A 15102-nucleotide genomic window follows, 5' to 3' on the forward strand; every position below is an offset into this window, starting at 1 on the left:
CCTACTTTGAGGGGTATTTGCTCAGCCAGTAAATCAAATTCTATCTTTGTGGCAAGAAGCAATTAACAGCAGCAGTCCAGAAATGATCCAACGTGTCATTTAAAATCAGTTGACAGAATTGAGAATCTTTAGCCTAAAGAAAAGAAAACTTAATGGGGTCGTGATAACTGTCTTTTGAGTATTTAGAGGGCTGCCAGGTGGAAGTGGGAGTAGATTTATTCTGCTTAGCTGTAGAGGGAAGAAGGTAGAAGTTATAGGAATATTTTAACTTAATATAAATAACTTTCTAAGAACTAGAGCTGTCCAACAAAGGAACAGGCTGCCTCAGGGGGCATATAGCTCCCTCATACTGGAGGTATTCAAAAAGAGGTTGGACGGCCATCCTTTAGGGATGCTGCAAAAGGGACCCACATACTAGATGACCTCTAAGGTCCCTTCCAACTCTAAAGGTCTATGATTATACATCCTGCTATCTTGGTCTCTTCTAAGACTGTTCTTCATGAACAAGGGCTAGAAGTTTCCAGGAAATAGCAGCCTGAGCAGGCAGCTGGTAGCAAGGAATTGGGTTAAGGACAACCACCTTTGACTATGTTCTTAGACCCAGCATTGCTGGATGGCCCTACTACAAGCAGTCCTAAATTGTCCTTCCAGTGCTTCCAAAGCAGGTAGGGAGGCTTTTTCCCTTAGCCTACCTGCTTTGGAACACACACACACACACACACACACACACACACACACAGTATGACTACAATAATCCTGGTATAGCCTCTCTTTGGGGTTCGCTTATGTACAAGAACACAAACCAGCAAAGAGTCCAAAGGTTAACGTCTTGAACCTTGTATTTCCTCTAATCTTGAGGAAAATACACCTTTCCAAATAGAAGGAAAAAACTGCCAAGTCTCAGGAGTTTCCATGCAAGATACGAGCCTGCAGAGATAGGGGCAGAAGTGACATAGCTCTTTCCCTCAGTACTGAGAGTAGAAATGCTCAGTGTAGGGAGTTAGGCTTGTGAAGGAGAGAGCCCCCTTTTCAATATATGCTATCAAAACTTAGGTCCAGTCCCAGAGGTCCTCAGCATTTCAGAGGCCGAGGGAGTTGGGAAGGGGGCAGTCATACACTCCAGATGGTGGGGCTAATGGAACACTCCCAGTCTATTCCCTCACATCCTTTTATGTAATCCACCTACTTCCCAAAACTGTTTCAGAGCACAGGTGCCTGAATCCCCTGTGACCCCCTATTGCAAGAGACAAATGGAAAGAATTAGGTTGCAAGAGCTATTTTTGCCAGCTCCCCCTGTGTTTGCTTTTGAATTGCTCTGAAAACACCCTGTCCTAGGCATGCCCTGATTCCACAAAGAAAAGCCACACTCCAGTTGGTCAGGTGGCCGACTCCCCATTCTCACATCCACAACTCAACTGCTAGGCCATAACATTTTCCCCCTGGGTAACTCCACAGCCTATAATTCTTTCCCACCCTTAAATCGTCCCATGCTTCAATTCAATTAAATTTAACAAAATATTTTTGACCATAGAACTGATAAATAGGTGTCATTAGGGGATATACATAAGAAGTCAACTGTGTAGCTCCTATTGTCCAGGAGATGATACTTTAGTGGGGGGAGAGGTTGGAAAGCTTACACACATTGAAAATTAGGAACACAACATTCAACAAATTTAACAATCATATAGTAAGTACAGTACAAGACACATGTAGGTGCTAGAGGTAGAAAAATAAATTATATCAGGAACTTCCATTCTATGGAGGAGATACCACATTTATACAGATATGTAAATGCAGAGTAATTTGAGGAGGGAGACAGCACTGTCAGCCTGGGGTGGGGAAGAAAGGATGGAGTGAGAGAAGGAATCCCGAACTTTGTCTTGAAGCTAAGTCTTCTCCAGCAGGATAAGACAAGGAAGGAGTGTACTTCATGCATGGAGACACTTTAGGGAGACACAGAGACAAGAGATGGAATGTTGAGTTTGAGGTATGGCTACTAGAGTGATTTGCCAGAAATGGGAAATCATTCTAGAAAGACAGATTGTAGATAGATTCTAGAGGCTTAAAATGCCAACTGAGGAGTGTATATGCTAACCTCGAAGCAATAGGAAGCTATAGAAGAGACATGATCAGACCATCTTGGGAAGATGAATTTGAAAACTGAAAATAAATTAATTAATTAAAAATGTTAATTAAAAATAAATTTTAAAAAAAGATTAATTTGGCAGTTCTATAGACAGTGGATTAGAGAAGGTAGAGACTGGAACCATGGAGATCAATTAGAAAAGTATTGCAATAGTAAAAGTGAACGGGTTGTGCAGAAAGCTTAAACGACGTTAGAGGTCATGTGTATGGAGAAAAGAAGATCAATGTGTTATGGGGGTAAAAGTGATGAGAGAAAATAATTGGATGTCAGGGTGAGGGTCAGGAGAGAGTCAAAGATGGTTCTAAGGTTGTGAACTTGGGTGACTGGAATGATGATGGTGTCCTTAGCAAAAACAGGAAAGTTTAAAGAGAGGAAGCAGTTTTAGAGGAAAAGAGAAATAATTAGTTCAGTTTTGCACATGTTGAGTTTGAAATGCCAATAGGACATCCAGATGGAAAGCCACAGTCAGTTGGCAGGACTGAAATTCATGAGAGATACTGGGGTTAGACATATAGATTTGGCAGTCATTTATTTAGAGATAATAAATTGAGGTCACAGGAGTTGGTGAGATCAAGAAAGAGAGAAAGGGACAAAAGAAGATTGCCCAAGGACAAAACCTTAGGGATTACTCGTACTTTGTAGGTGGGAGATAGATGAAGATCCAGCAAAGGGACAAGAAAAGAAACAGTCACACAAATAAAGAAAAATCAGGGGAAAGTAATATCACACAGAAATCTATGAAGAGAATATCCCTGAGAATGGAGAAATCATCAAATGTCAAACAGGATGAACACTGGAAAAAGGCTTTCAGGTTTAGTAGTTATGAGACCTTTGGTAGAGAGCAATTTCAGTTAAGTGGTGGAGTCAGAAACGATTGCAAAGGCTGGATGAGGAAAGGAAGGAAATGAACGTAGAAAATTCTTTTTTGGTAATTCAGAAATGAAAGAAAGGAGAAATAAAGGATAATAATTCAAGAGGATGGCAGTCAAGTGAATGTGCTTGAAGGTATGGGGGGAAGGAGTTGGTTTTTTTATGGATGGGGAAAGCTAGTCATGTTTATAAGCAGCAGAAATCCAATTGATACAGTGAGACTGAAAATGAGCAGGAGGGAAAAAAGGAAGGAAGGAAAGAAGGAAGGAAGAGAGGGAGGGATCAGGGAGGCAAACTTCTAGAGAAGATGAGAGGCAACAAGACAAAAGACATGGTTGGTGTTGGCACCTCTTTGTCAAGACTGGGACAAACGAGAGAATGCAGGGCCCTGTAAAAGGTTTCTAACAGGGGCAGCTAGGAGGTGCAGTAGATAGAGCACTGACCCTGAAGTCAGGAGGACCGAAGTTCAAATCCGGCCTCACACCAAACACTTGACCCTTAATAGCTGTGTGATCCTGGGCAAGTCACTTAACCCCAATTGCCTTAAAAAAAAAAAAAAAAAAAAAACAAGGTTTCTAATCTATAGAGTAGAGGAGAAGAGGGTGCTAATAATCCTGATTTTCTTAATAAAATAGAAAATTATGTCCTCATTGATTGCAGGGCGGGTGGGGCACTGAGTATTAGGAAAATTGAGAAGTTTCAAAACACCTGTAAGGAGTGTACTGATCAGGAAAAGATAAAAGAATCACTATACAACAAAGGCTCTTAACATAAATTTGTGTGATTTCCTCTGGTGACATTTAGCAGCACTTGATTAGGAGTAAAGAAGGCAGATTATTGGGTTAATCCTAAAAAGCAAGAGATTGAAAGTTATGAGATTTATAGTTGAGCTCGTCAACTGCAGGGTCAAGACTATAAAGGCATAATCAACTACGAAAAGGGAAGGGACTAAGAGACTAGAAGTTGCAGTGAGGATCGATAGTTGTAAGAGGAATGAGATAGAGTATGAGAGGGAAGAACAGAATATTATTATTAGAGGAATTTCAGGGTTCAAGATCATGGAGATGGAATATGGGGTGGTCATGAGAGCTAAGATACAACCAATGTTTGATGAACTCAGAGTCCAGGTTCTTTTAGGGATCACTAAAACATATATTCAAATCTGATTATGAGGACAAAGGTTGAAGTGGAGGGAAGTCTGGGAGGTATTTTCTTGAGAAAGTAAAGAGAGGAACCTAGAGGCCAACAGATGACTGAAGCAAAGATATAGAAATGAATGCTGATTTATCTAGATGGAGTGAACTTCAAAAGAGGATAGAGAGCTAAGTGGCATGTCTAGAAAGTAGAGCATGGGGCAGTACCTACACGGTATGCCTACTTTGTCCTGGTTTATTGTTTCCAGGGCACAAATGAACAGCAGCATCTTCTACGGGATCCAGTTTTCCATAAGTGCAAGAAGATGATAAAAAGTGTGAAAAGAAGAGATCTAGGATTAAAAGGAAGTTAAAAACAGTATTGCAGTTTCAAAAAGGAAGTACCAGTTGACCAAGGCTCATAGCCTCCAGAGTCTGTTTTCACTTTAAACACCATGAAAGATGAAGCAGCAAAGATATTGAATAGGTTGAATTGAATTGAATAGATCTGTGTTGAATTGGAGAAAATATGAGATACAATCTCTGCCCTCAATAAGCTTATCATCTAGTTGTAGAGGAAAAGATTTAGATATATGAATTAAGGAACAAAACATTATGGTTAAATACAAAATATGTAATTCAAATATAAGAGTCATTGGAGGCCTAGAAAAGATCAGTGGAAGATCAGTCAGTTGTTTTATGAAGAATGATCAATTTGAGGGGCAGCTAGGTGGTGCAGTGGATAGAGCTTTGGCCTTGGAGTCAGGAGGACGTGAGTTCAAATCCAGTCTCAGACTCATGACACTTAATAGCTGTGAGACCCTGGGCAAGTCACTTAACCCCAATTGCCTCACCAAAAAGCAAAAAACAAAAACAAAAACAAAAAAGAATGATCAATTTGAGCTGGACCTTGAAAGATTAGGAGGATTTAAAGAGATGGAAAAAAGGAAAAAAGATTATTATATTGAGGGAGGGAGGCCCTGTAAAGCTGGAAAGGGTGAGAGTAACGGCAGAAATGAGCATGCGTGCAAGGAGCAGTCAGAGTAGAGAGGAGACACTGAGAAGTAGTAGGAGATGAGGTTGCATTGTTAAGGTGGGGCCAGATAATGGAGAGCTTTGAAAGCTGGGATGAGACATCATCTCAAAGGCATTATGGGGAACCATTATAGATTCTGGAGCAGGGGCATGAGTGAGAGTTGTGAAAACTAATGGCCAAAACACCTTTTCTGGCATTTCCTTTCCTTTTTTAATTCCTGCCCAATCTTGGGGTTCTCTTTGTCACCATTTTGCTTTTTAGAAAGAGCTCTTCCTGGAGCAGTCCAGGAGCATGCCCAATGTGATCTGGAGGGAGGGAAGGAGGATCTTTGAGATTCATCCAGTGTCGGAGTACACTTATGTCTCTCTCTGCATCCCCTGCAGATGACCGCCTATGGGGCTTTCCTCCACAAGGGCTCTTTCTGCAGAAACTACTTCAACATCTTGGACCTCCTCGTGGTCAGCGTGTCCCTGATCTCCTTCGGTATCCAGTGAGTAGGGGGTCCCTCTTAGCCCAAGAGAGAGAGTGGCTAATAGGAGGAAGGAGAAGGAAGGCCACTCCAAGGTCCAAGGGTTTTTTGGCTTTAATTATGACCTTTTGACTCTGCCAGTCCCTAAGATGCAGAAAGGCATGACATATCAAGGAGCTGTTTGAAGGTCTGGAAATAAGATAGCCCTTCCTGGACAAAACTGCCTCGTAGGCAAAGTTGGAAGACAAACTTTGTTTTAAGTGCCTTCAGCTTTTTATATTTTAAATATTACTCTTTCTTCTTCAAGTTTGCCTTATCAAAGTGCCCAGCACCCCCATGTAGCCCTTTCCAATGGTTAAGGCCTGCCACAGCAATATCCCCCTCAGTCCTCTATCCCAGGGCCTTGTAACCTATCTTTCCACCTTTCCTCTATTTAAATATTCCTGCCATTTAACTCTTTCCTGTAGAGAACTGCTTCCAACTAGATATCAAATTGGGATGGGTCTGATAAGTTAGTTTCCTCTGAGATGTTAAGAGCTGATAGCTTTACCTTTCCCAGAGATTCTGTTTCCATTCATCTATAAATCCAGATATTTCTATCCTTTGGCTACAAAGAAAATAAAATCAACAACAGTAACCCCTAGTGTGCTGTACGTTGTCATTACCATCAGATTCTAAGACTGGTGTACAGTAATTTAAGCCAGAATTGTTAGATGGGGAGAGAAGATAGTGGTGGGATGTATAGAGAGGTGAAATGGTAGAAAGAAATACCTCAAAAAGAAAGAGAAATGGCACACACAGCCCACTATCCATGAGGTTTTCATTATTTTCTAACAAACCCACACCTCCAGATATTCTGTGAGAACAGCCTCTCTACTGCTAAGATAGCTGCTTCTACTCCACCCTCTAAGACTGAGTAGGGTTTTTAAAAATAGATAATTAAAGCAAGAAGAAAACAATAAGCAAAGAAGGTATAAGATGACCCAGTTATAAGGACATAGCATTGTTAGTTCCATTAACCCTGGTCTAGCCCTAACCCTTTACCTAATATACCTTCCCCTTAATTCTTTTCCATCCTCCCATTCCAATTGATTGGGGTTTGGGGAAGGGGAAAGAAGAGAGATCGAGGTCACAGTAAATTCCTCTGGCCCCCATGGCACCTGGGACAATGAATGTTTTCGGTTCCTGATTGATTCTTTAGACATCAAAAAGGCTTTGAGAAGACCCAGCAGGGAAAGGAGCAAAACACAATGAAAAGAAAATTCATTTCTTTAGAAATGAGTCTCAAATTCAACAATTCTAGGGAGATGAACAATTTTGAACAGCTCTTGGAGATAGCCAACATTTGCCTGGTGGTCTTCTGGGGAAAGCGTCCACTGTTCCGTAAATGAAAAGGAAGGAGCAGCTGTGACCTAAGACTCTCAAAAGCTCTACATAGCAACTCAGGGTTCTGCTCATCCTGCCCAACCTTTATGCCAGGCCTGGTGATATGCATGACCTGAATGAATTCAGATCCTCTGCTGAGACAGGCTTGGCCATATGTGTAAATCCTAGAATCATAGACCCTTAGAATCTTAGAGATGAAAGGAACCTTAGACGTCATTTGGTTCATCATTCATCAGGCAGAGCAGGCTGCTGCCAGCATGGTAGATTTGATTTTGAGGGATCTATGCCCAAAACTTTCACCAACAAGTCAGTATGCTTAAATGCCTGAAACTCTACCATTAATGATTCATTCCTTTAGGTGAACATTACTATCAGTAGCCATCCTCTTTATTCATTCACTATACATTAGAGTGAATTTCTTCAGGCTACTTTGTTTTCCAAGAGGAGGTCCCCTAGGCTGACATAAGGAGCATTGGGGCTCCTGGGATATATAGGAGTGGTGGACTATGGGGGAGCGGGAGTGGAAGCAAAAAAAAAAAAATACTAGGGAGGGGAAAGGAAAGGAAAAAAAATCCCTGAAGATGAATTTTGTTTGCTTCCCAATTTTGCCAGGGGCAGGCCCTGTCCTGGAATCCCCTTCACGTGTACCCCCAGTGGGATACTGACAACCCCACCCCATTTTTCTTTCAGGTCCAGTGCCATCAATGTTGTCAAGATCCTGAGAGTTCTTCGAGTACTCAGACCCCTGAGAGCCATCAATAGGGCCAAGGGACTAAAGGTGAGAAATCCTAGCCCAAGGCTTAGCTGTCCTGCTGACTTAAAACTCTTCTTTGTTGGAGTGGGGAAGGACCATAAGTGTTGTCCTGTCAGATGGGCAATAGGAGCTAGGTATGACTGGTTATTGGTTATAATGAACAGTTGCCCTCAGACCTACTCCCAGATAAGCTCTCCCTATCTTTTCTATACCCTCTCCAGTTCTAAATGCGTATCCTGTCCATATGATTAAACGACTTAGAATACTTAAATTATTGGAAGGAATTATCGTGTGGTAAGACTGCCCTGGATTTAAAGGCAGAGAATGTGGGCTCAATGAGCAATTCACCATGAGCAATACAATTTACCTCTCTGAGGCTCAGCTTCCTCATCTGTAAAATGAAGTTGATGATTCTTCCAAGACTTGGGAAATGCAGTCATTGTGAGGAAAGCACTTTGTAAATTTCACAACACTATAGAAATAAAAACAGATATTATTGCAAACAGAAAGGTTGTTTTAAATGATTAGATCTCAAACAAAACTTAGCAAAGGGTCCCCTTCTTAGGCCATTGAGGCCCTCAACATAGTGGCTGAGAACTTAGGTGATCTAGCGGCCATTAGATGAAAATTCTCTATTTGGGGAGGTCGAGGATCTCCCTAACCAGATAGTCACGACACCAAAGTTTCTATCCTGTGGGGTTCCAACACTGACTCATGGTATAATTCTGGGAGAGTTACTCCATCTCTCCAAGACTAATGTTCCCTACTCATGGAGAATGGGAGTTACTGCTGCCTTTCCTCCTGGAGGCTCCTGAGGTTGAGGGGCTCAATAAAGGCTGGAACAGGGTGCTGATTCCAGACTGATTTCCCATTACTCCCCCTCACACACTGTACATCCCAGCCAAATGAGCTACTGCTGTTCCCCACATAAGACATTTTCCCTCTGTGTCTTTGCACAGGCTGTCCCCAATGCTCTTGTTCTTATCCCCACCTCTTGGCATCCTTAGCTCCCTTCAAAGCTTAGCTCATGTGACACCTCCTACATAAGACCTTTCCTGACCCTCCCCACCTCCCACTCCTTAGTGCTCTCCCCCTCAAAAAAGTGACTTTGCATTTACTTTGTATGTATCTCAGCTAAAATCCTGTCTTCTGCAAGAAGCCCTCCCCAGGCTCCTTGAATGCTAGTGCCTTTCCCCTGCTGATTATCTCCAATGTATCTTGGTCTTCCATAGTTATCTGTCTGTTGTCTCCTCCATTGGACTATAAGCCCTTGAGATCAGGGACTGTTCTTTACCTTTCTTTAATATCTCTAGTGCTTAGCATAATGTCTGGCACATAATAGGAGCTTAATAAAATTTTTTGTCTGATTGTTGTATTTATCAATAACATATCCCCCCAAATAGAATGTAAACTCCTGGAGAGGAAGCTTTACTTCATTTTTGTCTCTATACCTAGCATAACACCTTGTACATAGAATTTGCTTAGTGATTATTAAATTAAATTGAGATAGTCATTTGATCACAATTTTGAAGGGAGGAAGACTCTTGCTTCCAAGACCTCTCTGTTGCCCTGGGCCTTTCTCTCATTTCAATTCAACTCATGAATATTTATTAAAATCCTACTATGTGCCAAGCACTATGCTAGGGACTAGGGGAGATAAAAATATGAAATATAAAATGTGGTGATTTCCCTTAAGGAATTTACAATTTAATAGGGGGAAAAAAGCCATGTACACACCCAAAAATAATTTGCTCTTTTCTTTTTCCTACAGCATGTGGTCCAGTGTGTGTTTGTTGCTATCCGAACCATAGGGAACATTGTGATTGTCACCACACTTCTGCAATTCATGTTTGCCTGCATCGGGGTACAGCTGTTCAAGGTAAAACTTTGTCTTTGAGTCAAACTTGTGTAGATGTAGCCCCTAAAAACAACAGATCAGACCTGGAATGGAAGTGAGTGTCTCTGTTCCTCTTTCCCCTGCATTCTAGACCAGTGAAATAACCTGATGGAAAGAATGGTTCACCTAGAGTCTAGGTGCTCTAGGGGTGGGGAACCTGCAGCCTCAAGGCCACATGTGGCCTTCTAGGTCCTTGGGCGTGGCCTTTTGATTGAGTCTAAGTTTTACAGAACAAATCCTTTTATTAAGGGGATTTGTTCTGTGAAGTTTGGATTCAGTCAAAGGGCTACACTTGAGGACCTAAAGGGCCATATATGGCCTTGAGGCTGCAGGTCCCCCATCCCCTGCCTCCTACCCAGGAGTCAGGTTAGAGCCATTCTGTACAGCTCTCTTTCTGTGTCCCTGCCCCCTGCCTCCTACCAGATATTCTCTAAGTCATGAGAGTGCAAAAATTCTTCTCATGGTGGGAAAAAGGGAAGTACAGCTCTTTAAAAATATTTCACTCTTCTCAAGACAGTATCTCTATTGCCTTTTTCAGACCGAAGTACCTCTCTCTGCCTAACTTCTACAACCTACTATGATCTATCCCCAACTACTCTCTAGGACACAGCTTTTATTCTAGTCAGGTCATTTTCTTCAGGCCTCTGAACATGCCATGCTAATTCTAATCTCCTTCCCCTTACTCATTCTATTCCTCCACCTGAGATTTCCTTGCCTCCCTGCCCCTTCTAAAGGGAAGAGAGAGGAGATGGGAAGATCTGAAATTGTCTACACAGGGGTTCATTAACCTTAGATTTTTTTTTTAATATTTTTTTTTTATTTTTTAAGACCCTTTCTCACCAGCTTGGAAGTACACCAGTCATTCATGGGCTTAATCCTTTCAAACCTGGACTGGTTCACCCCCTCCTTAGGCAATATGGTGGCCCCTTGCTCCCAGAGACTCACCATATTGATGCCAGACTTATTGTAGACAGTTATTCAACTTTAGTCCACCGTAGCTCAGAACTCCTGAGTATAAGTAATCCACTGTCCTCAGCCTCACCAGGAGCAGGGAGTACAGGTATATACCTCATGGCTGGCTAACCTACTTAGATTTTAAAAGCAGTCACATATAAAAGGCTGAAGAATAGATTACTGAAAATGAATTAAAAAATAAGGTATAGTCATGTAAGAAGAGTATCATGAGTTCAAAAGCTTAGAATGGGGTAAAGTGGATAAGGAAGGAAAGCTGAACAAAACAAAAAGAGGATTGGGCTTTATTGTAGGAGAAAGGGAGGATCAGTGAAAAGACAGGACTGCTGTTTGGCACGATTAGACTAATGATAAGAGATAGCAGAGAGAAGGCAAGAGTCATATAATAGAGTGTTGGACCTGGGGTCAGGAAGGCTGGGGTTCAAATCCAGTCCCTTCATACTTACTAGCTGTGAAACCAGGGGGAAAGCACTTAGTTTCCTCATTTGTAAAATGGATGATAAGTATTAATTAATACTTATTATTAGTAGTAATTACTTCGCAGGGTTATTATAAGGCTCAAAAGAGATGATGTATGCAAAACACTTTGGAAAGTTTAAAATGCTATAAAATGTCAGCTGTTATAAATTCAATTCTTATCTTGATTCTGTTATTTTTTTTCCTGCCAAGAAGAATAATCTTTTGATTGTAAAGGAATAGGATAAAAATGGCTAATAGGGAGTTGAAACCCAGGATTTCAAAAGAGCATTTAACTGTTAATGATAATTTTGAGTCTCTAGACCAGGTTCCTGAAAGAACTAGCAGATGAAATTGCTGTGATCTTTGGAAGATCAGGAGAGGAGCCACAGTACTGTAGAGGGCAAATGTTCTCCCAATTTTCGAAAAAAGGAAAGTAAATCTGCAATCTATATAGGCCAGCGAGTTTGATTTCAATTATGGGCAAAATTTGAAAATGTGTTATTAAGAAGATGGTAGTGACATCAAGGCAAGAAAACAGTGGTGACAAAGAGCCAGCATGGCTTCATCAAGACAGGTCACATCAGACTCACTTGATTTCCTTTTTTTTTAATTATCTAGATTTTAACAAAACATTTTGAGAAATTCGCTACTCATTTTTTTTATAGAGAAGGAGAAATGTGGGCTACACAAAAGTACAGTTATTTGAATTCAGAGCTATTAAACGGCCGGACCTAAGAAGAGTAAGTCATTAGTATCTGGATCTTAACTTGGAAGGAGGTCTGTAGTAAAGTGCCCTGAGGATCTGTGTGACCCTTTGCTGTTTTTTTTTTCCCAGTTACTTGGATAGATGTATGGATGACATATTTATCAAATTTACAGAAAAATTGGAGGCAAAGGAATCCATGCTTTTTCCCATGTCTAATGAGTAAATCAGGAGACAAAAAAATTTTGACCACCTAGATTGTTCAATAAAATCTAATAAGATGAAGTGTGATAGGGACAAATGTTAAAGTCTTATGCTTGAGTTCAAAAAATAAACTTTATGTTGTAAGTGTAAGTGGGGAAGGCATGATCAGATACCACTGCATCTGAAAACACCTTGAGGACTTCAATAAATTTTACTGTCAACATGAGTCAGTAGTTTGATATGGCAGTCAAAAGTGCTAATACAATCTTCAGCTACATAATCTATAGCATAAACATGAAAAATGACAGCCCAACTCTACTCCACCCTAGTCAAACCACATCCATAGGGTTATTTTCTATTACTGTCAATATCACCACCATCATCTGAGTAACTTTGGCCTCATCCACAATTCTTCATTCTCATTTATTCCACATATCCAATCTGCTGTCAAGTCTTATCATTTCTACCTTGACAACATTCTCTTGTTTATGTCCCCTTCTCTCCATTTACATAGCCATCCCCTAGTTCAGACCTTCAAGTTTCTTACCTGCACGATTACAATAGCCTTCAAATTGATATCTCTGCCAAGTCTTTCCCCACTCCAGTTCATTCTCCATACAACTACCAAGGTGATGTTCCTGAAATATAGTTCTGACCATGTTGTTTCCCTGCTCAATAAACTCCAGTGGCTCCCTGTTTCCTCAAGAATCAAAAATAATCTCCTTTTTTTGACATTTAAAGCTCCTCATAATCTGACTCTGTCCCATATTACTGATGTTCTCACACATGATGTCCCTCCACACACCCTCCAATCCAGCCATCCTGATCTCCTTGCTATATTCTTCACACAGAACAGTCCCTCCCTTGTCTCTGGACCTCTGCATTAATATCCTCCATGCTTAGGATTCTATCCCTGCTCACTTCCCCATTTCAGAGTCCCTGATTTCATTTAAGACTCAGCTTAGGGCAGCTAGGTGGTACAGCCAATAGAGCGCTGGCCCTGGAGTCAGGAGAACCTGAGTTCAAATATGACCTCAGATACTTACCAGCTATGTGACCTGGGCAAGTCACTTCACCCTGATTGCCTCAAAAAAAAAAAAAAGACAGCTTAAATGCCACCTTTTGCAGGAAACTATTCCCAGTCCCCCAGTTTCCAGTGCCTTCCCCTCTAAGGTAACCTTCCATTCCTTTTGCATATATCTTGTATCCCCCAGGTGTATGATAATATAAGTACCATAAAAATGATAGTATAAGTACCTTGAGGGCAGGGGCTGACTTTCCTTTTTCTTTAAATCTCCAGCACTTAGTACAGTGACTGGCACTTTAGAAAATATTTAATAAATGCTTGTTGATTGATTGAAGAAACAGGAAATGTTTAGTCTGAAGAAAAGCAGCCTCAGGAGGAGAGAGGTTGAGACATGAGAGCTGTCTTCAAGTATTTGAAGGACTGTCATGGGGAAGAGAGATTTCAATTATTCTATTTGTCCCCAGAGGGCAGAACTAGGAATGGTGGGTTGGAAGTTGAAGAGAGACACATTTAATCTTGATAAAAGGAAAAAACTTCCTAATAATAACAGCTTTCCAAAGGCTATAGTTTACACTCACCAGAGATCTTGGAATGAAGGCTGCTTGATCTCTTCTTGGTGATGTTGTAGAGAGGATTCTTATTCAGTTATGGGCTTTTATTTTCTTGCATCATGGAACCCCTAGAAGCAGCCTGAGTAACACAGTGAAAAGGCCACTGGACCCTGAATTCAAATCTGGCCTTGCTGGGTGACCCTGAGTAAATCACTTCACTTAACCTCTGTTTACCTCAGTTTCTTCATCTGTAAAATAAGGCATAACAATAACACCTACCATTCAGGGTTGTTGTGAGGATTAAATGAGATATATTCATAAAACACTTGGCAAAACTTAAAACATTATATAAGTTCTAGCTAGCTATTTATGGTTGTCTATGGACACCTCAGAATGATGATTTTAAATGCATAAAATAAAATAGATTTGCAAGGAAACCAATTATATTGAAATATACTCATCAAAATATTTTAGGCATAAGTTCAAAGCCTCTGTGTTAGGAACTCTTGGACTAGGTGGTGTCTAAAATCCTTTTCAACTCTAAGATTCTGTGACTCTATAATCCTTTCATCTTAATCCTCCATCCAAAAATCACTTCTATCCAAATCTTACTTATGTTTTGAGGCCCAGTACAAGTAACTTCTCCATGAAGGCTTCCTTACTGGGCCAGCCTACCCTGATCATCTTTCTCTTCCTGAATTCCTTCTGTATTTATAGTTCTGATTTATTTTGAATCTCCATGGTACTGAAAACTATGTATCAGCATATCTCAATAAATACCTGTGGATTGATTAAAATCTCCGTTGATCCTCTAGGGCAAACTCTACACCTGTACAGACAGTTCCAAACAGACCGAGGCCGAATGCAAGTGAGTACAATCTAGTATGGAGGCCACTCAAAGGTCAGTGTGCCCTAGAAGATGTGCCTGATAGCCTAGGATGGGAGACTGGGGAAAGAACATGCTGTTCTTTCTCCAGGAGCAATTTGGCTTGCAATAGACCTCTTCCTTTTCCCTATTTGGGAATCTGTCCCTAGTGACATCACATGGAACCACATTGACTACTGTATGTCCCACCCACAGAAGTTTTGCTGTTTGATCTGGCGTTTTAGGAATTTGCATAGCCTGCTGGGCAGAGGTATAGATGCCTAACATGCTTTTGTTACAAACCCACTCACATGCACTTTCAAGTTCAACTGCTTGCCAAGTTTGGGGTCTGAATGCATCACCCCCAAATCATTTTTCCTACGTAGAAACTACTGGGTTCTCAGGACTGTGATATTGAGATATCACAATAGTCAGAACTATGTCATCAGTGTCCCCAGATGCTGATATCACTGCATGTGGAGACTCAAAGCCACATATAGTCTCAAGGCGCAGCAGATGGCACCACCTTCCAACTAGCCCTAATATCTACTTGTTCTATGCTTCCAAAATTAAGGCACACTATAGGGACAAACCCAAGCCCCCAGGGATTTGTGCCAGAAGAATCACCTT

The 15102-nt window shown here is 41.1% G+C and overlaps 1 protein-coding gene across 1 annotated transcript in view; it reads left to right on the top strand.

Annotated features, from left to right (window-relative positions):
- Positions 1-15102, top strand: part of CACNA1C (calcium voltage-gated channel subunit alpha1 C) — a 752540-nt gene that overhangs the window by 633157 nt on the left and 104281 nt on the right. The window contains exons 22-25 of the mRNA XM_027857289.1: positions 5569-5675; positions 7731-7818; positions 9566-9673; positions 14423-14475. Of these exons, the coding sequence (XP_027713090.1) occupies positions 5569-5675; positions 7731-7818; positions 9566-9673; positions 14423-14475 (356 nt within the window). The remainder of the gene's footprint in view (positions 1-5568; positions 5676-7730; positions 7819-9565; positions 9674-14422; positions 14476-15102) is intronic.

The sequence above is a fragment of the Vombatus ursinus genome, unplaced genomic scaffold (assembly GCF_900497805.2).
Source record: "Vombatus ursinus unplaced genomic scaffold, bare-nosed wombat genome assembly UNPS02012082.1, whole genome shotgun sequence".
NCBI classification, from domain to species: Eukaryota; Metazoa; Chordata; class Mammalia; order Diprotodontia; family Vombatidae; genus Vombatus; species Vombatus ursinus.